This window comes from Fusarium oxysporum, chromosome X, assembly GCF_013085055.1.
Source record: "Fusarium oxysporum Fo47 chromosome X, complete sequence".
NCBI classification, from domain to species: Eukaryota; Fungi; Ascomycota; class Sordariomycetes; order Hypocreales; family Nectriaceae; genus Fusarium; species Fusarium oxysporum.
The window spans coordinates 212,080-236,096 of NC_072849.1; the positions used below are offsets into that span (position 1 = coordinate 212,080).

Genomic DNA, 24,017 nt, shown 5'->3' on the forward strand with positions numbered 1-24,017 from the left:
ATTGATTCCACTTCTGACCACCCCAGCGAAAGTGAAGGAGTCTAATGAGTCAGGTCTCATTAGTGACGATGCGCTAGGGAGAGAGGTTGGAGTATCCCGCCGCTGTTTCAGGGCCTCTTATTTCAATTTCAACGCGGCACTCCGGCCCAGGATCATTATACGGCATCCTCGTTCTAAATTCTAATCCCATTAGTGCATTGGAGATCTTCGCCGGACACTAGATGGCAAATTACAGCGTATTCAAATACAAAAGTGAGAAATTACCTGTTGGGCAGGTGTCGAGTATGGAGATGGGACAAAATCGCCACCAAAGGCTTCGCGCCCCACTAAGCGCCGCGATGTCTTCGGCCCCCGGAGACCCGGCTCCCGGCTCCGTCGACGCAAAAGCTCACATAGCGGGCCAGGTTAATATCTCAAAACACGGCGATGACTATTCCGACAGAAGATATCTACCTGTTTGTCTAGGACCCTAGTTCGGAAGTCCCAAATGGTGTGCTTCGCCGCTTTTCCTGTACGCTGGTTGTTTGATCTATTTAATAGTACATCTCCTGACCAAGGTCCCATTAGTCGAGCACATACCACAACAAGAATCCCATCCAGATTTCGTCAGGGACAGCTAACATGGGATTCAAAGTCATTATAGTCGGAGGCAGCGTGTCGGGCCTGTCTTTGGTCAACATGCTCGAGAAGTTCAACATCGAATATATACTCCTCGAGGCACATTCAAAGATCGCCCCCCAGCTTGGAGCGAGCATGGGTCTTCTCCCTGGTGGCTTGCGCATCCTCGATCAGCTCGGCTGCTACGACCGCGTGCGGGAAATAGTCGGAGACTGTTGTTATTACCAACCGAGCCTTCGTCTCTTTAATGGGAAGATATTGGACAAGGAAAAGCCGAAAACCTTCTCTGAGCAGTTGGAGTACAGGTATGTCCTTGAAATTGAGAACTAGTTAAATATGCTGACCCAGGTGTTTCAGAACCGGCTATCCCCAGATCTTCATCGATCGGCAGATGCTCCTTCAGATTCTTTTCGACAACATCCAGTCCAAGGATAGAGTGATGACGCGGAAGCGCGTTGTTCGCGTCGAAACAGCTGAGAATCACGTCCGCGTCCATACTCAAGACGGCTGTACTTATACTGGAGATATCGTTGTCGGTGCTGATGGAGTCCATAGCGCTGTCAGAAAGGAGATGTGGCGAAACGGCGTCGAATCAGATCTAGGCTCATTCCGGCCAGACGAGGACAAAGGTTCGTGATCCCGAATTTAAGCAATCTTGTTGTGAACTAACCAATGGCTTTCCTTCTCTAGCGCTTGCAGCCGACTCAAAGTGCATCTTTGGCATTTCCAAACGGCCAAAGTCCCTTCCTGCTTCTGCTTTGCAAATCAACGCATTCTTTGACGGCCGCAACTACATGATGCTCTCAGCACCAGGAGATCGGCTCTATTGGTTTATGTTCCAGGATATGGACAGAACTACTGGCAGTGATATTCCTAGATTCACAACCGAGGACGAAGTCAATCTCGCAAAGAAACACTTTGAAGACCAAGTCACAGCGTGCACGACCTTTGGGGACGTGTATGAGAACCGATTGCAAACGGCACTCGTCTCTCTTGAGGAGCACGTTTTTTCTCGGTGGTATTTCCGGAGAATCATCACCATTGGAGACGCAGCTCACAAGGTATGAGCCATCTGCATCAGCTCAGGCCATGGAAATAATTAACGTGTGCATACAGGTTCACCCCAACACTGCTCAAGGCGGCAACGGCGCTATCGAGACGTCTGCAGTTCTTCTGAACACTCTCTTACGGCGATTAGATGACACATCGGAACTGTCAGAACGGGATATCGAGGACGTTTTCGCCAAGGTTCAAACCAACCGTTTTGCCCGCGCCGCCAATGCTCTCGAACAAGGCCGCCACACATCATCATTCTCGACGCGAGATACGTTTGCCTCGAGAATTTTCGTACACTATTTGCTCCCCTGGTTTGGGGATCGTATAATCATGTGGCTCGCTGTTAAGAACGCCGAGACGGGTCCTGTGATCGAGCGACTGCCTCTGCCCAAGCGAAACGGCGTCACTCTACCCCACGCTGGTATCGTTAAGAAACCTCAGAGCTTAAAGGTCGCGTTGGGATTCGGTGCCTTTGGAGCAACGCTTGTTGCAGTGCTTTTGTACTTTACGAGGGGATCGACAAGGGCGATCTCTTTTGCGACATTGTTTAGAGGGCATCTCGGGCACCTGTGAACCAATGAAATATGACTGCTCTTCTTTTATACTTCTGCTAAATATTAGATTAGATTAGACAAAATTAGATTTGCTCTTTATGCTGTTAGTATGATGAACGAGCGGCCAAGAAACACTTTAAAGCTGATTGTACCAAACTCTGCTAGAATAGCTCTCGACGCGACCACCCCAGAGACTGACTCTGAGCTTCGAACTGACTATCTTAGCTTATCTACTATACAAAGATGACATATAAGCTTGTAACAGTCTTGTATTAACAACAGACGAGCTTATGAAAAGAGTGTTGTAATTGACCTTAACAGTGCTGCTAGAGTTATACCCTATCTATGTCATGCTATCTAGCCTGCAGGCGAAAAGCGATCAGGGAAAGTCCCAAATGACTGCATCAGAGCTTGATTACTATAGAACCACTCTTCCAACTGTGCTCCATGCCCCGTGCGAATCATTGGATTCATCAACATGGGCCCGATGGTATTCGTATCTCCACCACTTGTGACGTCGAGGTCGTGGTCAAACCCCTGCCCTTGCTGCTGGTTACCATCGCCCCCCCACGAACATTGCATGCCCAGTAACTTGAGATACGTATCCATCTCTTCAGTATCCTGTGGCTGAACGTCGCGCGAGGCTGAGAGCTCTACATAACGAGTGGCGACGTTGTAGAGGACCTGGAATAGCCGATGCAACTTGGTTGCAGCGCTCGAGGCAGCGGCAGCAGGTTGGATAGAAGCGACAAAAGTGCGAAGGCGGTTGAGGTCTTTCTTGTCTTGGGTCTCAATTACCTGGCAGAAAATGACGATAAAGGGGATGAACGGAGCGAAAAGAAGTGTCCTGCTTCCGTCAATATTCCGAACTGAAGCTCAGTCGAGTCAGTGACACGTACCAATGAACATAGGTTGGGAAGAAGTCTTGACTGCTCCTTTCGATAATCTCTAGGCAATCATGATGCCTGTGGAGAGTAGCTCTAGCAGCTTCGACGCAACTGGGACTGAATGTTGTTAGAACCCCAGTCTGTTGTGGAGCGGCTCGATAGACGAGAGTAAGTAGTGACAGTCGAAGGATATCGTCTGAGACGGCGAAGAAATCCATCAAGTCCTTGCCAGCATTATCCCTAGAGATCTGGATCCATTTCTTCTAAAAGTAATAGATCAGACGGATGGGGTATTTACAGATTGGGACTGCGTACACTTACATGAGTTTCTTGCGTGGCCTGCTCCAACATGTGTAGATCGTTCACAAGAAGCTGAACCCGAGTATGTCTGACGTGCTCAAGCTGGGTAATAGCTTCGGGGCAATACAGAAGCTCGTAGATGTTGCCCTGACAGCGCGCAGCTTCAATCCAGAGTACGAAATATGCCATGACTGGTTCTTGGTGGGGATCACTGATCGCTGGTCGGTGTGTTGTGATATCCCAGTCGGGAATTGTGGATGCTCGACCGAGGCGAAGGCACAGACTCTTATCGAGGAAGTAGTTAGTCCAGAATAGAAACTTCCTAAACTTAGCGTCATCGCTGTTATCTGTATCGGGCATTCTGTGATAGCCCAACGTCTGGCACAGCTCTGAGGCCTTGCTGGATAATGCCCAGGAGAGATATGGTTTCGAGAGCTCAATCGCGTGCCAAGCCTATTATCTGGTTAATATAGATGCTAATTTTAATGTTGGTGTGAGCTTACACCAAAAAGCAGAGCCGTTATAGCCTCTGGCGTTGTCGGCAGATGAAGCGGCAGATCATAAAGTGCTGTCTCAAGGTTCTCGCGACACATGCGGGCATGGCCTAGATAAGTGTCCTTTTGACCTGCAGAGACATGATAGCTATAGTCTGTGAAGAGAGAATAAAAGCCAGCGTTGGCAATGATGAACTCCATCTCGGAGAAAGTATCGGAGAAGTAAACCTGGAGGCAAATATCGGAGAAGTCTCGCATGAACATGAACTCGTATATGAAGCCTGTTCCTGCCAGCCGCTGACCTGTTGATGACCTATTAGACTATAGTGGTACAGTAGCAAACGGATCATGGCACCTACTCTTTGCAATTCGAATCAACTCAACGGCCTTTTCAATAGGAGGCAGCTCATACCCCGATGGGCGTGGGCGTTGGCTCGGTCGGGAGTGAGGGTATGCCATTTCATTAGCGAACGTCTGCTCTCTCAGTGTTCCAACGACATGTGACAGTGCGTCCAGGGTGTTTCTTATGTCTGGACCAAAACCCGGGCTGGTTTCGGCGCTTGCGACTTGATGCATCAAGTTGCTAGCAAACGCAGAGTGGGCGGCTAATGAGGACTCTCCCTCAACACCCAACACCGCAGAAGGCGTTTGCTGGATATTCTGGCTCGATGGACTTGACAGAACTGTCGATACGAGCGCAGCTCGTGTCGGTAAGGCGGCATGAGAACATCGATCGGGTTGTCGGTCATTTTTGAGATCATGGAGTAGGCCAAGGACTTGGTCCATGCGACGATCAAGCTGGTCGATTTTCTTCTCACTGAATGAAATGTGATGTTGTCAGATATTCAAGAGTAGATGATATTGATTAGAGGTAGCATGGGATAATAAAGTGACATACTATTGTGGGGTGACTAGGATGCGGTTGCGTTTCTCCCTAGGTTTCTTTTCGGCAACGACACATTCGAGTTTGGTGTTGATGCAGTGAGAGCATGGGTACTGCCTATCACAACGGATCTATGATACAGACTGTAAGCGCTGAGCGTCCGAGGAGAGTCTTGAGTAAGCATTGGAGCTGGGGTATGGCATGAATGGGGCAGAGAGATGCTGTCTGCGTACCTTGCGAACGCGGCAGTTCTCGCACTATGAATAAGTCAGCTTTATCATCAGTGGTATACTCCAAGACCACGAATTATGACAGTAGAACTAACCGCAGGTCGAATGTGGACGTTGGAACTTGGTGACGAGGCTTCTAGCGTGTCGTCGCCGTGAGCAGCTGTGTCCGTATCCATGATGAGCGAGAGGACAGGAGGCTGGCATGCAGGCGAGCGGCGGGGAACTGGGAACGCGGGCAGCGACAGGAAACATGGAATTCGGGCCCGTCAAGACGATATTAGCCCAGAACCCGCGAGGTGAGTTTGCGAGTGTACGAGTCACACCGAATGCGGGCATCGGGGCCCGGAGATCCGGGTGCCGAGTAGCCTACAGAAATTTCCATATGCAATTGGTCTGGGTTCTATAAGTGGGTCCCCGGTGCGTCTTCCTGTCGTCATATTCCTGGTACTAATCAGGCTTCTCTTGCTACCTCGATATAAATCTTGAGATAAAATGTAAAGGCAGGCAGCTCACTCATTACAGAATAATCCACTATACCTATGTGGTGTTTGCAGTGAGCACGCCGCTGCCCTGACAGCTGAGTTTTTCGCATTGATATCTGTTGAGGAACAAGGACAATAATTAAACTTTGCCCGCTACAACGGAGTATGAAGTTTCGCAGTAACTATACTTATCCGAAATGAGACCGAACATACATCGTTGACTTCCGATTATGATCCAAATGCTTTGTTGTGACATGGGAAAGTTCATGCGTCCTTCGCCCATGACTCCCATTCATAAGAAGCAAACATAAATGGCCCTACGCCATTTTGCCCATTCTCCAGCTTTGGTCTGCTAACGTAGTACTGATATTGTCAGTAAGCTTTTGCGTTATGGATGCTGTACTCACTTCAAACGTGACATTGGAACTAGTCAAACCACATTCAGCAACCGTGCTGTTCAGAATCAACGAACCGTCTTCGCCTTCAGTGACAAAGTTGTCAATCAAGCTTGTAAAAGCATCTTTGGCAGTTTCGAGATACTCATCAGAGTCAAGGTATCCCAAGTCAACAGCCTTCAACAAGCCCCACGTAAACATGGAGGAGCCGCTACTCTCGATAAAGTTCCCTTCGCGCTTGGGGTAGGGTTCGTTCATGACTTGCCACCAGCTGCCAAGATCTGGATCGCGGGAGGCCTTGAGACCCTTTGCGACGGATTCAAGATACCCGAGTAACTGGTCGTAGCCGGAATGTGACGTGGGGAAGTACTGCAATACCTCAACGAGAGCCATGAAGTACCAGCCAAGAGCGCGTCCCCATACGTTTGGCGCTCGGCCTGTTTCTGGATCAGCCCATGATGCTTCGCCTTCGACCCATCCGTGTACATGAAGGCCAGTTGTCTCGTTGATCGTGTTCTTATGTATGAGCTCGTACTGCAGAAGTATGTCGTCCCAGGCTGTGTTATTGTCCGAGTCATAGAGATGCGTCCATCTAGCGTAGAATGAGTCTGCCATGTAGATACCATCGAGCCACATCTGATCGCGAAAGAATTGCTGGTGCCTATAATCCTCATAAGCAGGTGTTATGAGAGAGGAACTTAATGCTTTCCGCTCACCAAAAGCCCCCGGATGGGGTGCGAGGATACGAGTCCAACATACGTCTAACAGTATTGGCAGCCGTCTCATATTTTGGCTCTCCAGTCTGGTTGTAAAGGTATAGATAGCTATGCCCCATTCGGTACTCATCAAGGATATACCGTGATGTGTTGAGCCCTTTAATAGAGCCATCCTCTTGAACAACGGGGCCATCGATCTGGCCGATGTACCAATCAAGATATTTATGATCTCCAGAAAACTCGTAGGCTTTCTCAAACCCAAGATAGAGGACTGCATCTTGATATCCAAGGTCCGGTTCGACGCCCTTTGCGATCATGGTATCTGCCATCTCTGTCAGATAGGCAAGGCCACATTCGGCTCCGATGAGCATGGTGACAAGAGACCGCATTAAGGGCCGTAGCATGTTGTCCATGATAAGAATCTCTAATATTTTCAATGTACTTATCGCCTGAAAGAATTCTGTTGGATCCAGCAAAGGGGACTCTCCAACAGCAATAAATCAACCAGCTCCATCATGACCAGCCTTACTGCTCATATAATAGCAAGACTATGTCACCAACAAGGCAGGTAGCAATGGCCAAACGTCATGCTGTTGGTCATTCGAGAGGTTCATGTGACTATGCACCTGTGATCAACTGTTGTTTCAGAAAGCCTTGTTTCTTCATGCTTTGTGAGGTCACCAATGAGGGGAAACGGCATGCAGCGGGTCGCATTGTACTCACTTGCCAATGAGAGTCTAGGAATGTTGCCGGGAATAAAGCCTTATGCATAAGAATATATGATATGTTTCTATCGCTGAGAGAGTTTTCTGGTTGATGTTCATAATGTTGATAAAACCTTGTATTAAGACTGATGGTATGATGTAATGAGTTCTTTAGGGTAGCTAGAAGGTATGTTACTATTAATAGAAATATATTATTATCATCAGTCTATAACATAATCTTAGATGTATCGCAATCTCCTGCAACAATTTGCTTCCATATTATCCTCTGGACCATTTAATATAATTACCAGAAGACCTGCTACTATGAAGAGCATCAACAGGGACTTTGGTTGCGTCAAGGTTGATGTCATCCCGTGATACCTCTACAGGTTATGACCTTGCCAAAGAGATCAATTGTTCACAGGATTGGAACTCGGGATTTGAAGCCTTTCTGCAATTTAATAGAAATCCGAGTCGACGAGATGTGTCGCCATGGAACCAGCTTCCAATAACACATAAAGACTTATGATCTAGTTACTGCTTCAGAAACACTGCTTAGTCTTCACGCGTTGTAGTAACACGCAAAAGACTGGGCCAAGCTCGCTACCGTCTTACATTTCAAGTCCCCAGTATATCTCATCTGATCCAGATAGTCATTACAGTCCCTTGACTTGTAGATATTGCAGAGCCACCCTCTGGCCTGGCATTCTGCGATCAACATGCTGGACTCATAATGGTAGTTGTAGCAGTTTGTCTTCCTGCGTAAATGCTTTGTGCCCAGGTCACATCGAATTGACCGGAATATGACTTGCATTTGGTGTCGCTGTAGTAGTTGATCTGCATCTGCTTGGCTGCGGCAGCCGCGGAGATCAGCGTGGCGAGGACTGAAGCGGTTAAGAACTGCACCGTTTTGGTTGCTGCATAATGGGTTGTTAGTCACAAGGACATGTAGAGGAGATAGTGATTGGAACGCGTGGTGACCTACAGATGAGGGCTGATTTGTGGTGGGATGAAGATCATTTACCGGGTTGGTGTCTTGGCGGAAAAGGTCCCGGATGTCATCCTTATATACGTATTAGCTCTCCTGACCTTTTAATGTTCAGAAACTTTTGCTCGTAAAAGACTATGGATATAATCGTGACAGATGTTGAGGTAGATATCAACACAAGGCTATAGCATATTTGAGAAACATTACAAAGGCATGTGCATTGAAGGCACGGAATGTTCATTGAGACGAAATAGGTCAAAGCAAACTCGCTTCACACAGAAAACTTCAGGTACGAGTTCATCTCGCCAGTCCGAATGGGCCGTCTGCATACACGAGGTGGATGTACCATTCATCAGACGTTACATATTCCCCCCCATCCCATTTTGGAAACTCGGAACCAGCGTTGAACTGATATCTCCACTTACAGATGCGGTTCTCTTATCGGTACTCATTACCGCAATCGCCCATTGCCTCGAACATCTCGGCTCTGTTACTCCGGTTCAAGACCTCTTCGATGATCAGGCGGTCATCATCATCCAAGCCCCAGCCGAGAGTAGTAGCATTATCACTTGTATGCTCACTCATACCGATCCGTGCGCCAATGATGACTGCTCCGACATAGGAAAAGTCTAAGACCCAGCGCGTAGCTATGTTGGAGATGTTGACTTTGTGCTTTGTCGCGATGGTGCGTAGGACGCTGAGCAGCTCTTGGAAGAGACCCCAGCCGCCCCAGCTGCATATCATTCCGTAGTACTTCAGCCATCGTCAGTATAGTAATGATAGAGTGTGTTTCGCTTACCTTTCTCTGGCTTGGAGTAATGTTGGTATCGTAGACATCTGGTTCGGGCTGATTAAGCCACTTATCTGCGATGAATCCACCGCACTAAAGAAATGATTTGTTAGTGGTCGCACAGCAAGTATATAGGAAGAGCCCACCAGAGTTCCATATGTCAACAGTTTGATATCATGTGTCGAGCAGGCGTCTGCCATTCTTACAGTAGGCCTCGAGTCGATTAACGAGAACTGTAGCAAATCAGCAAAAGCTCTATCAGTGGTGGTTCAATTGTTTAAGGGCTCACCTGCACTTGGTTCGTATATATCTTGATACCACTCTCGACAACTCGTTCAAGGTGTTCTGTATCAAAGTTACACAGCCCAATCCGAGCCACCCGTTTGTCTTCTACTAAATATTGCAGCGCGTCGATATACTGCGGATTATCCCACTACGGCTGTCAGTGAGGCTCGTCGAACATTCATCAAGACTTACAAGCTGCCAATGGAATTGGAGTAGATCAATCGCTTCTTGCTGTAATCTACTGCATCTCTCGCTGACATTGGCCTGTACTGCTTCTCGGGAAACAGTCATGGGGTGAAACACGCAATACTTTGTTGCAGTAAACATTTCGTCCTTATAGGGATACATCGACCGAAAACGGCCCTGTAGTCGTGTTAGTCAACCGTGAAGACCCTTGAAGTATCGCATACTTACATAGAGAACTTCAGCATCACCATAGTGATCTGCCATGTCGAACGCAGTAAATCCATTTTGAACATGTGTCGAGAATCCTTCGATGATTTTAGACATCTGTGCGGAACCCCAGGCTGGACTTGACATCTGCCATAGGCCTGAGAAAATGCGAGGTAGTGTTCTATCACCGAGTTGAAAGGTTTCCTTGGCCGGCGGAGGCCGTGCAATTTCTGAAGGTACTTTGCTCAATCTTGTTTCTGGTGAGTCCGGCAAAGCAACACCCAAGATGTTTGCCGTTGTGAGCATACCCCTTCCATAGGGAAAAGCTATGCCTGTGCCCTTCAGCATCTCCTGACACTGAACAAGAGACTCCAACAGTCTTTGGACGATATTTTGTTCTACCGAAGAAAACACTCGTGCTCCCGAGCTCACAGCAAGTCTCTTCGTCACAGCTGTCATTGCTTGGACCAAATCACCATCCATAGAAGCTAGGAGTGAGTCAACCTTCTGTTTCTCGGTTTCCGGTGGATCAAGAGCGATCTGAATACCGCGAACAACCAGTTTGTCGAGAATGGAAACACCATCAAACGCTTGCCCAGACCCAAGCATACAGCGAGCTATCTTCTGGGTCTTCTCCAGTCCATCAATATCAAGAGTGGTAAATTGGGACTTGGAAGACTTTGTCTGGGCCTGAGCAAGGTATTGTCGTGTTGCGTCTTCAAAGCTCGTGGTGATTTCAGGGTGCGATGCCAGTAGTGAGCGGATGATAACTCTCAGACCATCAGGTGGTAGGTTCGCTATAACGCTGTCCGTCATCATATTGACGTGGGCGGTATTACTGCTGCCATTGCGAGAGACCGCCATAACGATCGATTGATTCAAACTGACAAAGTTTTAGGAGAATTCTGCACTACTTGAATATCTCTATGAGTCGTGGAGTTGAAGATAACGAAATTACTAGTCTTGATAGAGCCTGATATGAGTACTTGAATATGACGCCTGGGAAAAGCCGCCGGTGTTCCAACGCTATTATCGGCGTTCAAGAAAGCGACACCGGCGTTTTAGATACGAGTTAGAATGCCGAGATAGCCGGGATGATAATCAGCTAACTGCTAATCAGCCTCTGAACCAATCAGCAACGTCCTTCTTATCGAGAGCATCCACTACGCTAGTTACCCCGGATTTGGTGATGACCGCGATTGATTGGGCAGGCAGGCTTGGTGACGATTCTTCAACCAGGGTCATTCCAGAGCCAGGTGCAGAACACTGAACGAAGTACACATCAGCACGTTGCCAACATGTCAAGCCCATCTCTTCAGAGTGCTAATGCGTGTATACAATGTCGAAGAGTCAAGATGAAATGTCGTCCTATGGGACAAGATACGTCTAAATGTGAACGTTGTACCCGCAAAGCCCTTGATTGTATTTTCAGGGAGCATCGTCGCGGCCGCAAGCCAGGCACAAAGTAGGAAGCTCAATCTAGTGGTCTTATGATATGGTTAACATGAAGCATAGAGTCAGGAAAACGAAGAAAGCCCCTACCATCTCACCACAGTCGATTCCAAGTCTGGAGAGTCCAGCGGCAGCAGGGGCCCACATCTCCGAAACTGAAGATGATACAAATAATCTACAGCCATCAGGATTACTTAACCACCAGGCGCTGGAGGGAAAGTTCTCTCTGGGCAATATTCTAAGTGCGGACCAGGAACCTGTGCAGCGACAGAGAAGCCGCAATGAGTCACTTGAGGATCCCATTGAACTTGGGCTGATCACTCCATCTCTGGCAAAGTCTCTATTCGATAGGTAACCAGAATCTTCTACGTGTTCATATTGTATATACTGACCTCCTCCCGGCTTCATAACCGTTTTAAATCCATACATCAGCCAACTCGATCCCTATCTCCATACCTTTACCTACGTCCGCTCCAAGTCTGCATTTCTTTTGAGCTCCATACTAGCCATGTCAGCAAAGACTTTCAATCACGTCTTGTATGCTAAGCTCTATGATCACTCACAAGACCTCTTCGCCAACGTCTTCCGCCGAGGGAGCAAATCCATCGAAATCGTGCAAGCAATTCTCATCCTCACCTATTGGAAGGAACCGCAGGACACAAGAGTCTGGACCTCTGTTGGATACGCGATCCGTATATGTATGGACCTGGGATGGCACAAACTTACGCCTTACTCCCCGACTGCTGTTGCGGAGTCTGAAATGCAAAAACGAGAACGACGGAACGTTGAGAGAACGTGGTATGTTTTGTTTGTCTACGATCGAAGGTATGATCTTCCTCCCCTTGGGATACATGTGCAAGCATGAGTGTGTTGATACTTATGTCCATAAAGCATTAGCTTGCAGACTGGCAGGCCCTGGATGATTGACTGCACTGAGTTTATCGAATCAATAGAAGACTGGTGCAACGGCCCTCTGACCATTGACAATGATCAGCTTCTAGGCGCCTTTACTACGCTAAGATTGGTCACCTCCGCTTCGTTTCCACTACTTGCTGCCAAGTCACGGCAGCGATCTATCTCGCTTAGTGAGACCGCGTCTCTTGTTGGCCTCTTAGATGGCCGTATTGAGCGATGGGAAAGGAAGTGGACTGCAAAGGTCACGGCACAGACTGAACAATCCTGCCATGAGTTTCTCATCCGCTTCTACGGTGCACACCTTCGTCTTCAGCTTCATACCCTACCACTCCATGGTATTCTCGTCTCCGACAAATCGTATATCAACCATCATATTGACACAGTCTGGGTGGCATATAGCAGTGCCCTCAACATGCTGCAGCTAATTTCACGCTTTTCAGAGCATGTCTGCTTCGCTCAAGACTCCATCCATGTCATGACAGCTTATAGTGCTGCATTTCTCGTCAAGGTTGGTCCACTTCTTCTGCTTGACTGGAAAGTACTGACACTTTTTCATTATAGATCACTCTTGTATTTTCCGATTTCATATCTGGCCAGCTCGAATCAACCTGCACAGAGGCTATTCAGCAAGCTGCACAGGTCTTCTCCAATCAATCCGGATGCATAAGCTCTAGTTGCACCCTGCAAGCATCGTTTCTAGAAAGAGTCGCTATGAAACTTACAGAGAACCAAACGAGACACAAGACACCCCAGGAAGGTGGGCCTACAGGACTTGCAGGGCCTGTACCACAGACGATAGACCAGCTTGACATAAATAGAGGGCCCAGTGCAGACTCAGAAGGCAGCTCATCCTCCCAACGCCCCCTCGATCTAGCAACCCTAGATATATCATTTCTAGCTCAGGAAAACCTGGACTTCCCTTTCGAGTGTGATGATATGTGGGCAGAAATGTTTGGAATGAACACTCAAGATGTATCATTCTTCCCACAAACAGATTAATGAATATTATACATCCAACTGCTACTCTTTCCATCATGCTTCATAACCCCGAGTTTCCACTCAATGGAACAACAGTAGTCTCAGCATGACTGAATGTCCGAATCCCTTCCTTCACTATCTTCAGTTGCGAGGGACAGTTAGGATCAGGGCAAGCTATTAGTGCATCCGTAGTCATCCAGTCGTTGGGAGATGTCACTCTCTGCTTGGCTGGTAGAAGCGGAAGAACGGATGCTGGTTCCAATCAGTATGGCCCAAGTTCTTATATAGTACTTCTCATCTTACCAAGGCTATAGATACTGATCCCCTGGTCCGGGGGGAGGTAAAGCATTTCACCTTTCAGCGTGAAGTAGTCGCCTTTTTTTGCTCCACACATAATTTTCTTGCCTGGCGGACAAACGACCTCGACTCTCAAGTCAAATAGCTCAAAGGAGTCATCATGCGTAGAGTTAGTCTTTGTGGAAGCCATGGCTGATAAGAATAGGAACTAAAGGGAAATGGCGAAGATGACATTCGTTTGCATCGACACATGGAGACATTATAGTAAAGCTCTGGACTGGTCTAGGCTATGAGGCGTCACGGTTTATTGCCGACCGGCGAATTTCCCCGCGTATCCGCACCGGCGTTCTAAACATCCACCGGCGACTCAAGCTAAACTCCTGTTTCCCCTCATGATAAACGAGCCATGCATTGCGATAAGCCACTGGAGTCGGTCTCCATCATAAATAATGGAGAAGATCGGCCGACTCAGATAACATGACTTGAGTCACTGCAGCATTGGGAAACATTATTATTATCCAGGTTTGTCAATGGCAATATTTGAGGTTCCTACTCCTCTTTTCAACTCAACTTCATATTAATACTTGTTTCATACTCTGAGACAATGGATAAGGACGAAAAGATTGTCGCATGCAGTGACATGCCGGCAGACGTCGAGATGGGCAGCGGGAACACGGAGGTCATCTCATCCAATGGCCTCAAGCGTGAACTTGGCTCTCGTCACATTAACATGATTGCCGTCGCTGGCATGATTGTAAGTTGTTTCAGTACTTTCCATCTCGCATAATTGACTCTGGTAGGGAACGGGACTCTTTCTTAGCTCTGGCCAAGTCATCGCAACAGCAGGCCCAGTTGGAGCCCTGTTAGCATATACCCTCATGGGATTCGTCACCGCGGGCGTTGCATATACCACAGGGGAGATCACGGCGTTTATGCCATCGACTGGCGGTTTCGTTCGTCATGCGACGAAGTTTGTGGAGCCTGCACTTGGTGCTGCAACTGGCTGGAACTTCTGTAAGTCACCATCTTCTTACTACTAGCTACGGGAAGACTCTGACTCAAGTAGGGTATACCATGGCTATCAACATGCCAGCCGAGATCAGCGCCGCAGCCACGCTTGTCCAGTTCTGGAACACTTCCATCAACCCTGGTGTCTGGATCACCATCTTTCTTCTCTTCATCATCGTCGCCAACCTTTGCGGAGCCAAACTCTACGGCGAGTCCGAAGTCGTCTTCGCATCCCTCAAGATCATGCTCATAATCGGTCTTATCATTGGTGGACTAGTTATTGACCTCGGTGGAGCACCGAATCACGAACGGCTGGGCTTTCGGTACTGGATCCATCCAGGAGCCTTCAACACTTATATCAAAGACGGTTCGGCTGGACGGTTCCTCGCATTCTGGAAGGCAATGCTTCCTGCTGCTTTCAGTTACGGCAATATTCAAGTCGTGGCCATCTCGGGGTCTGAAACGCGTAACCCTCGAAAGCTCATCCCGGCTGCGACAAAGAAGACCTTCTACCGAATATTCTTCTTCTATTTCTGCAGCATCTTCATCGTCGGTCTCATTGTGTAAGTACTTGGTGTGGACTGCAAGAACTCTGAGGAACTAACGAAAATCCGTCAGGCCATACAACGACCCAGCTCTCGGCGTCTCTACCGGAACCGCCTCACAGTCTCCATTCGTCATCGCCTTCCAACGATCCGGAGTATCAGTTGTCCCCTCTATCATCAACGCTGTCGTATGTACCTCAGCCATAAGCAGCGGCTCTGCTTGTATCTTCATCGCCTCTCGAACTCTTTTCGGCCTTAGCTGTGATGGCCATGCTCCTCAGTTCTTCCAACGTTGCAACAGATTTGGCACCCCCCACTATGCGGTTGGTATGAGCTGCCTATTGTCTCCCCTCGTGTATTTGACGGTTGTCAACAACACTTCCGTGGTCTTCGCCTGGTTTGTGAACATTACGACTGTTGCTGGCCTTATAGGCTGGGTCGTCATTCAGGTGACCTATCTCCGTTTCTTTGCTGGTCTCAAGAAACAGGGGTACAGTAGAAAAGGTATGCCACATAGAAGCATCACCTCCACAGTTTCTCTAACGTATCTAGATCTTCCCTACAAGAGTCCCTTCCAGCCATACGTGGCCTGGGCGACGTTGCTCATGGTTTCCTTAGTTATCCTGTTTTGTGGTACGTCATAGCTCTCCCTCATCTACCCCTCTTGAAAGACGAATGTTTTCGCTAATTGTATCTCAGGGTTTGACGTCTTCGTGAAGGGTCGTTTCACTGCCCAGGGATTCATCACATGTTACATCAACATAGCCATCTTTGCTGGTATGTATGAACTCGCCGCTATCGCAGCTACACAATAGGCTGACAAGATGACTCCAGTGCTTTACACAATCTTCAAGATCCGGCTGAGGTCAAAAGTCATACCAACTTCAAAGATTGAGCTCAGTGAAGAGTTTCGGTCAATTCGAGAGGAAAAGCAGCAGGAGGAAGCTAATCAACAGCATAAATAAATCGCCATTCCATTTTTGATATATAGCTACTTCCAAGAAATGCAGTTCTAACGAGAGAGACATACAAAATGGTACAAGTTTCCAGTCTTTCGCTAGACCAGGCTTGTTCATACACCCTTCTCTCCAAAGTCCTTGGGTACTTCGGGACCCCAAACCGAGAAAGGTCCAACGACGTCCCTGTTGGTCCCTGTTGCCCGATTGACGACATCACCATCAGCATAATGCTCAATCTTGAAGCCACTGGGATCCGCCCAGTAGTCAAAGATCTGACTACCCAAAACATGTCGCCCAACGCCCCAGACACTCTTCCAGCCTTTGCTAGCCAGGTACTCATGTCCAATGAGCTGAGTATCAAAATCTGCCACTTCAAATGAGGTATGGTGGCAGTATATCTTTTTGACATGAGGTTCAGCTCGCTGCATGAAGAAGCAGTGATGATCAGAGTACTCATCGCCGAGATCCAGGTGCATAAAGGTGAGCACGTCCATATTGGAGAAGTCCCAATGGTACAGGATATCTGAAGGGACGAAATTGAAGTTGCCTGTGTACCATGCTAGCTCGTTATCAAAGTCCGGGACAACGTAGCCGAAATGGCCGAGCTTGTGAACAAGTGCTGGGCCAGGGTGGTATCGCTGGTATTTTCCTATCAAGGGTCAGTATACAAGAAGCAGTACATAGATGGTGAATATTGAACCCACCTCGCCTTGGCTTTGTGAATGGCTTGTTGTATGGTCCCTGCTGCTCATGTGTGGCGGTGGGTTCCTCTGAATCAATCTTCCTCTCTTCTTGACCATACACAACATGAAAGAATGTGTTGTCTTGTCGACTGAACTTGATCATCTTCCCCCCACCAGGCGCATGCTCAAGAGAAACTCGCTCAGCTCCTTCAAGAGCAGCTGCCTTCTCAAACTCTTCCTCAGAGGCAGCTACGAAAGCAGGCCCAAGGAATCTCTGCTTTCCATCTTTACTCTTAGTTGCGACGTAGACAAAAGGGTCTATGCCATAACCTCGGTAATAAATGGTATCTCCGACTTGAGCTTCTTTGACAAAGCCAAAGTCATCTGCGAATCTGTCGAACTTGTCCAGCTCTGGGTGTTCAAAGTAGACATGGGCGATACGGGACAATTGCACCTTGGAGAGGTCGTTGGTGATTGTGGGGATTCGCATATCAGGCATGATGGCTTCTCGTAGACACCTCGGCAGTTTTGTGAGAACGGTTAATGCGACTTTTAGTGCCAGAGACATAGTAAACCGCTCAGAGATGAATCTTACTACTACTGTTTAAACCATGGGTATTTATTCTTTGGAGGCGTATAGTTTATAGGTTCCGTAGCTGCTGGTCTCTGTAATCCCCGAACCTGAGGTACCAGTTGGTGGCGTTGGAGACCCTGACGCCGCTCCCCGCGACCCACTCACACGGTTCTCGACTTCGGAGGAACTCAAGTTAGCATCGGAGGATCTTTTTTATACCGGCAAGGACGGATCGGGCTTGGCCGGAAGTGTAAGTAAAAAAGTCAATCAGAGGGTCGGATGTGACCGTGATTCTGTGCCTCATGATTCACGCAAAATTCCAGCCTCGGTACTTATGAAACACGCTGTAGAAATCCAGGGCAAACTCTCAATCGCGGCGTGACTTCGCCTTTTGAGCCACAGTCGTGCATGGCATATAAGATAGTAAACTATACGATCGGGCTTTCTCACGCAGCCGTGAGAATTTTACTATGACTGCTTCATACGCACCTCCCTTTGCGCTCGTCACTGGCTGCAACAGTGGCATTGGCGAGCAGCTTGCCATTGCCCTCGCCAAGAACAACTTTACAGTATTCGCCACAGCCAGACGTGTTGAGTCTTTAGACAATCTAACAAGACAATATGCAAACATCATTGCACTACCTCTAGAGCTCAGCAACTCTACAAGTCTCGAAAGTCTTAGGGACTCGGTCACCAAATACACTGGAGGACGACTAGACATACTCGTCAACAATGCGGGGATGCACTACGCAGCACCAGCAACGGATATCAACGTCAACGAAGTCACGAAGCTATTCGCAGTCAATGTTATAGCCGTTATGCACATATGTCAGCTCTTTGTTCCACTGTTGCGAAAGGCCCCTCGACCACGCATTGTCCAGATCGGAAGTGTCACTCGCGATGTTCCCGTTGTATGTCAGTCGGTGTACAACGCCTCCAAGGCTGCTCTCAGCCAGTATACCAAAACTCTTCGTGTGGTGAGTTGACATATCTCCATTCAGAACTGAGAGTAACTCGTTCAAGTGCGACGCTAATCATCGAACTTAGGAATTGAGGCCCCTGTCTATCGAAGTCATTGAGGTTGTGACTGGGTATGTCCGCAGCAACATCCTTAGAGATGGCGTTCTCATCTCCGAAGACTCGCTGTACCGACCCATCAAGGCTATTGTTGAGGCTGTTAAGAATGGAGGAAACAGGACCGGCATGCCCGCAGACGAATATGCTCGTGTTGTTGTACGCCAAATCCTTGGCAAAACATATAAGCGAGAGATATGGGAAGGTCATCGGTCGCGTATATTACGCTTTATGGTGACTTTTTTCCCGTTATGGTTATTGGTATGTGAGCCTATTCAACACCATGGCTAACGACTAACGCAATTGTTAGGAGTTTACACTTTTCATGTCCTTCAAGTTACATCTTGTATCAGATACCAAGCTAAAAAGCAACTAGGGTGAATGGCCTTTGACAAATTACGGTATCTTATATTACAGGATCTACTCCGAAGTATATGGATCGGCGGCCAAGAAGGTGGAACACCAAAGATAAGAATAGTGCCAAGTCCTGCTCTTTTGCTTTATTCAATACATCTAAGCTCTCTAACGCTTTGCCTTTGGTTCCTCTCCATTAGTATATATACACAAGGAATTCTTATAACCTATTCTTGCAGTGTTCCATTCTATGCTACTAGAGGCAGTATGGCGGAGTAGTAGCTTAGCATAAGACGCTGCAGTTGCTGCTGCGTAATTCTGCCACCTTTTGTTTTTGTAAGAATCTGCATAATCGCAGATGCCACGGATAACAAGGCATGGAAGGGTATTCATGACTCCTGCCGCCTCCATCTCAAAACATAATATGCCATGTTCTTTTGCCCAGCGGTCACGTGCAACAGCGTCCTTAAGAACCCTGTTTCCGGATGCAATAAGGCCATAATGAACTTCTGGTTGATCTGTTGGTCGACGTGCCCTGCGCTGCACATGGCTCTCTGCGTCAATACAGTCTCTAAGGGCAAAGCAGGTAGAGCATGCTGCCTTAAAGAGATGATCATTCTCTTGTCCGGGGTGGCTGTAGTCTGACGTGGGGGAACATGGTATAGATCGGACAATATCTTCCAGATATGGCCGAAGCGAGTTTGAACAATGATCAGGCTTTGAACAAAGTGCGCTTGTGGCAGTCCTCAAGCCTTTTGGTGGTCCCTGGAGGCTCCCGGTGAGTTGAAAGGTATTACCTTCACACTCCTTGCCTCTATCGTATTGAATTACTCCGGAAGACCTTGATGTTGGAAGACTAACCACAACGTCTCCGAGGCGAATGTCTATCTCTGGGGAGGGAGTTCCACCACCAATGCCGACCAAAAGACAGAATTCAAGCTCGTAATAAGTTCTTCTCATGTTGGAGGCAGCGTCAGCAGCTGCATTTGTTCCATACTCTCCAGAGGGAAGACAAGCAGCAACTATCATATGTTGGCCCATTGTACCAAGTGCATAAGTGTTGCTGTCCCCTTTCATTTTGGTGTGCCCGTTATGTTCTGTATCAAAAAGCGCTTGTACTGCCCGAAGCTCCAGAGGAAGAGCACAGATAATGCCCACAGTGTACGCAGAATGAGGGTAATCCTGCATGTCCAGCCTGGGATCACTCAAGTTGCTTCGATTACTGGGACCATCGGCAGGATAATCCGGGACGGGTGAAGAGTGTGGATGGTCCAAGGAAGTAGAGCCCTGTGCGTTCATCACCGAACTATGAGAGCCCGTATGCGGTGTATGGTTGTGATTGAACTGTCCCCACCTCCCAAGTCTAGGTCTTGTGCAAATTTGTCAAGTTCCTCAATGGGTATAGAATTATAGGCTTGGCTTAGTTCCGTCTCTAGCGGTAGTATGACTTTCTGATAAATCGTCGTTCTTAGTGTTAAGGTATTCAGCATATCTCCTTCTTCGCTTTGCCAGACTTTTTGGTCCAAGCAATTTGTCAAAGCCAAATAAAATTGCGAGTTCTGGGGAATTTCTGCCTTGCAAGCCTGAAATACAAGATTCGCGTCCATGTATCTAGTGAAAGCCGAGGGTTGTGTATTTGTTCCTAGCTTGATGTTGAATTTCTGGGCGAGAATATCAAGAGGGGTTTCGAGGTATACTTCTAGTAGTACCAACGCCAATGTGATGACATTTGGGCATGGATGAGTGAAGAAATCTTCCAGGTCAGGATCGTCCGAGTCAGTGTCCTTTGGAATATCGTCGGAGCTGGGGGGGTTGGTAGGAGCTTCAGCCACCGGAGGATGGAGACTTGAAAGAGGAGTGTTGATAAATGGCCTGAAAAGTATGGCAGACGATGATGTGCGAAAGAATAAAATATCAGGTGAGCCCCACGTTGACTGTAACCATGGGGTGTCGTAGAGGTGAAACACTGTTGAGGCTAAGATAACAGCCAATATTCGTTTCGTTCTCTCAGTAAAAGAGCCCTTCCTATGCCTCAAGATATACTCGAGCGAAACTGCGTTCTGTGACGTATCGATGGCAGAATTACAGATTTCTGGCTGGAGCTGAAATAGTTGATTCCGTAACACCTTGAGCTCGAGGCGGTATGCAGCCATCGACTTGATCTTTGCTATTGCCTCGCATAATTGTCTGATCTTAAGCGCATTGGCTTCCGTGCGTTTTCGCTTAGACTGCGAATCGTTGGCTGGACCAGTCACTATTTGGACAACTCTGTTCCTCGATACGTGAACCCGGACTTCTTTCCAGTCGTATTGCGTAGAGAGAAACATATCAAAGTCGATAATATCTTCATCTTCAGCCCTCGGGGTAGCTTCCGGCTTTCGATGGGTACCTAAATAGAGGCGGGCTCCGAAGTCATGTTCTGTTTTACATCGGCAATCGATACATGCCACCATAGCTTCGAACATTGATTGAGCGGCATTCGAAATACCGTAAGGAAGCTCTGCGATGACAAGCTGAGGAGAAAAGTCCTCTGTAGCCCATCGGGATAGGTCTTCGAGGTAGCTATCACGTAGAGTTTCCTCGCACATAGCCAGTGATTTCAGTAATTCATCCCGTGACTCGTATGTTTTCGTCAAGTCCACTAATGCGATATTGGTCAAATTCGTGAAATCACTTTTGGCGCGTCCGATGTTCTCGCCCAGTCGCACCAGTTCTCGCAGCCTGTCTTTGGCAGGGCCTTTAAAGCAAGTAGCAGGAAACATGAGCTTGATTGGTGCCAGCAACAGGGTGATGAGGCTGTTATCCCCATCAGACACACTTGTATCGTCCAGAATACTCAGGCTCCTCTTCATCATGTTGAAATATGCCATAAGACTGGCACAGAAAGATCGGAGTTCTTCATCCCGCTCATTGGCCCAGAGAGTCTCGGTGATTTGTTGGGCCGCCTTGTAGGTCAGATACAAAGAGTTGATCGTTTCACTGCCACTGGCACATGGAAGATCAGAGTTTACCGCGGCCATTGTGGCAATGAATTATGAGGTCGCAATAATAAGACTTGTATCAAGAGCTGTTGATCTAGGATGACATGAGCTGGCTATGGTATAGTGAGGCTGCGGCTGGAGAGATTCCCCGCACATTCCTACAAAGCTGCCTCACCTCTCAGTCTTCGAAAGCGTGTGCTTATCCCAGAGACATCTTCTCCTCACATTGAAATCATGGTGACAAACATAAGCAAATACGATGTCAGTATCACTCACGGGCGAAACAGGAGATCATTCTCCAAAGGCTACAGTGTCGGAATGTGCTCAAAGGTGCTTTGAGTCTTTCCAGCATTGCCTCAATAGTGCTAGCAGGTCGGACAAACTCAGTACTCCTCGGTCACAATTGTCACTAGTCCGGGTCGAGGATCAACTCGCCAGATTTCAGCTTTGGACAACGAATATCCGCGTCTTCAGTACTGGCCGCGATTCTCTAGATTATCGACTGAGAGATGTTCCAGACATTCAAACACCTGTTATCGGTCTGTTGCAGGCACTCGACTTCCGAGTTAAGAGCTGTAGGTAGTAATGCTGATCCCAAGATGAACTTATAATGTAGCATTCGATTGACTTAAAATGTGACACAAATAGGTTCACGCATCCTCTACTCGATCCTTCAAGCTCCAGAGGCCATATCAATCGAAGACGATGTTGGTAAATTCGTCAATAGTCTAGACAGGCTGTCAGGCGAAATCACCTTACTCCAGAAGATCACAAACACGATATGTCGCGCTAGTAAAGACACGCAGAACAGCAAAGCTGCTGAGGGATTCAAGATCAGAGACGATGAGGGTAATGATGCAGAACCATTCCTCCAAGAGGTTTTCTCGAATTACATACAGGATAGGTTTCCTGGTACCAGTGAAGACATTCGCAACCGCCTTGCGAGCTCTATGGTTCTTCGCCGCAAAAGGTTGCTATATCGTCGAGAGCGCTATGGAAAGAACCCAATACAACTTCCACAGATGACCTCTGCTCCGCGTATCTCACATCCGGTGCCAGATATTACCATGCCACTAGATGACGCCGAAAGACCTGCTAAGAGAAGAATCGTGGCAGCACCAACCCAGAGTGTTATGCATTCGACTGCAACCGCGACGACTCTTTCACCCGAGAGATTCAGGAAGGCTGCTGCCCCATCCGTGGTTTCAGTTTCTAAAACAGTCAAGCTGAATGACAATGATGACGCTTTGTTTCCTCCTGCTCCTACTCGCGCTTTGATGCAAAGATACGGCAAAGCGAAGCGGGATATTGAAGACAGACACAAACAGAAACTATCTACAATCCACGGTTACCATGAAGGTGTTGAGCTGACTGCCCTGGTTTCTGGAGATGCTCAAGATGTTGTTGATGCTGAACTTGTACGGGACAGAGCCTTTGCCAAGGCCTGGGATGATTGCATCGAGGCGGTGGGCGAAGTCACCTGCCCTTACTGTTTTCATGTGCTACCAATTCGTGAGGTCATTGACGAGCTAAAATGGAAGTATGTATGCTGGGTTCATGCATCTTGACATGTTTATGCTAATCAATGATAGATATCATGTCAAGAACGATCTTGAGCCTTACGTCTGTTTGTTTGAGACTTGTCAGACACCTAGGCATCTGTACACTCACAGCAACACGTGGATCAAGCACATGTCGGAACACGCTTTACGATGGCGCTGTGCGTCGAGGCGGCATGGCGAATTCGTGACTGACTCTAGAGAGCACTATCTTGATCATATGAAGAACAGTCATTCAAGCTTATTTACTGACGCTCAACTCGGGGTTTTGGCTAATCAAAATGGTCGCATAACTGGTCCACTATTCAAGGCTTGTCCACTCTGCGGTGAGGAAAAGGGGAGTTCTTCGCTGATTGATCACCTGGTTGGCCACATGCGCTCCTTGGCTCTCAGATCATTGCCATCTCACCACGAAGATACCAATGACTTGGGTGAAATTGGCGTAGAACAGGACAGCTGGTGTTCATCACTACCCTATAGCAGGAGTACTATCAAGAATGCTTCGACAGTGGACCTTGATTTCTCCGATGCTTATTACCTAAGCCAATTTTCTGATGACCCTTTCGATAATGATAATTCAGAAATCAAAGCCGCTTTAAACAGGGATTTGGAAGAGCGCCTAATGCCAAAGACCCCCCCTTCTGATTAACCTTTTTATGGCAGCCCTATTACCCAATCGCCAGTTATGCAGCAACCACTTGTCTAACCCCAAGTCCAGCAGTTTCCGTGCCTGCTCTATAAGCATAACCTAGAACGGTAAAGACTTTGAGGACCTGTTAGGGGCCAGGATAGAAAATAGTCCATCGGGTCAAGTTAGTATATTTTATCCCAGATACTTGTGGTAAAACTAATGCCGGTTTAGA

The 24,017-nt window shown here is 47.8% G+C and overlaps 9 protein-coding genes across 9 annotated transcripts; 5 read left to right on the top strand and 4 right to left on the bottom strand.

Annotated features, from left to right (window-relative positions):
• Positions 1-338: 338 nt before the first annotated feature.
• Positions 339-2,247, top strand: FOBCDRAFT_244007 (uncharacterized protein; the record flags this gene model as incomplete). Its single annotated transcript, XM_059610572.1, has 5 exons — positions 339-459; positions 644-923; positions 967-1,247; positions 1,309-1,679; positions 1,735-2,247. The coding sequence occupies 5 exons, from the start codon at positions 339-341 to the stop codon at positions 2,245-2,247; spliced, it is 1,566 nt and encodes a 521-aa protein (XP_059465940.1).
• A 454-nt stretch (positions 2,248-2,701) lies between these two features.
• On the bottom strand, positions 2,702-9,058 carry FOBCDRAFT_253284 (glycosyl hydrolase family 88-domain-containing protein; the record flags this gene model as incomplete). The annotated part of the gene is made up of 17 exons (XM_059611036.1): positions 8,733-9,058; positions 8,106-8,219; positions 7,935-8,073; positions 7,339-7,514; positions 7,145-7,163; positions 6,616-7,039; positions 5,912-6,560; positions 5,214-5,388; positions 5,118-5,182; positions 5,026-5,049; positions 4,808-4,923; positions 4,269-4,726; positions 3,919-4,211; positions 3,437-3,868; positions 3,128-3,378; positions 2,804-3,075; positions 2,702-2,736 (listed from the first exon to the last, which is right to left on the bottom strand). The coding sequence occupies exons 1-17, from the start codon at positions 8,757-8,759 to the stop codon at positions 2,702-2,704; spliced, it is 3,669 nt and encodes a 1,222-aa protein (XP_059467896.1). The 5' UTR covers positions 8,760-9,058.
• Positions 9,059-11,279: 2,221 nt separating this feature from the next.
• FOBCDRAFT_146853 (uncharacterized protein) lies at positions 11,280-13,141 on the top strand (the record flags this gene model as incomplete). The annotated part of the gene is made up of 5 exons (XM_059608240.1): positions 11,280-11,578; positions 11,660-12,052; positions 12,119-12,650; positions 12,704-12,899; positions 12,942-13,141. The coding sequence occupies 5 exons, from the start codon at positions 11,280-11,282 to the stop codon at positions 13,139-13,141; spliced, it is 1,620 nt and encodes a 539-aa protein (XP_059465941.1).
• Positions 13,127-13,607, bottom strand: FOBCDRAFT_190414 (uncharacterized protein; the record flags this gene model as incomplete). The annotated part of the gene is made up of 2 exons (XM_031190880.3): positions 13,127-13,372; positions 13,424-13,607. The coding sequence occupies 2 exons, from the start codon at positions 13,605-13,607 to the stop codon at positions 13,182-13,184; spliced, it is 375 nt and encodes a 124-aa protein (XP_031032111.2). The 3' UTR covers positions 13,127-13,181.
• Positions 13,608-14,021: 414 nt separating this feature from the next.
• Positions 14,022-15,935, top strand: FOBCDRAFT_145783 (amino acid permease/ SLC12A domain-containing protein; the record flags this gene model as incomplete). Its single annotated transcript, XM_059608218.1, has 6 exons — positions 14,022-14,171; positions 14,218-14,431; positions 14,484-14,988; positions 15,044-15,474; positions 15,670-15,747; positions 15,805-15,935. 6 exons carry the CDS (start codon positions 14,022-14,024, stop codon positions 15,933-15,935), a joined length of 1,509 nt encoding a protein of 502 aa, XP_059465942.1.
• Positions 15,936-16,042: 107 nt separating this feature from the next.
• FOBCDRAFT_279873 (Glyoxalase/Bleomycin resistance protein/Dihydroxybiphenyl dioxygenase) lies at positions 16,043-17,111 on the bottom strand (the record flags this gene model as incomplete). The annotated part of the gene is made up of 2 exons (XM_031190882.2): positions 16,043-16,578; positions 16,634-17,111. 2 exons carry the CDS (start codon positions 17,109-17,111, stop codon positions 16,043-16,045), a joined length of 1,014 nt encoding a protein of 337 aa, XP_031032113.2.
• A 545-nt stretch (positions 17,112-17,656) lies between these two features.
• On the top strand, positions 17,657-18,636 carry FOBCDRAFT_244014 (uncharacterized protein; the record flags this gene model as incomplete). Its single annotated transcript, XM_031190883.2, has 3 exons — positions 17,657-18,163; positions 18,234-18,521; positions 18,571-18,636. 3 exons carry the CDS (start codon positions 17,657-17,659, stop codon positions 18,634-18,636), a joined length of 861 nt encoding a protein of 286 aa, XP_031032114.2.
• Positions 18,637-18,782: 146 nt separating this feature from the next.
• On the bottom strand, positions 18,783-19,802 carry FOBCDRAFT_244015 (nucleoside phosphorylase domain-containing protein; the record flags this gene model as incomplete). The annotated part of the gene is made up of 2 exons (XM_059610573.1): positions 18,783-18,841; positions 18,872-19,802. The coding sequence occupies 2 exons, from the start codon at positions 19,800-19,802 to the stop codon at positions 18,783-18,785; spliced, it is 990 nt and encodes a 329-aa protein (XP_059465943.1).
• Positions 19,803-21,854: 2,052 nt separating this feature from the next.
• Positions 21,855-23,803, top strand: FOBCDRAFT_279876 (uncharacterized protein; the record flags this gene model as incomplete). The annotated part of the gene is made up of 3 exons (XM_031190886.2): positions 21,855-22,170; positions 22,244-23,135; positions 23,188-23,803. The coding sequence occupies 3 exons, from the start codon at positions 21,855-21,857 to the stop codon at positions 23,801-23,803; spliced, it is 1,824 nt and encodes a 607-aa protein (XP_031032117.2).
• Between the last annotated feature and the right edge of the window lie 214 nt (positions 23,804-24,017).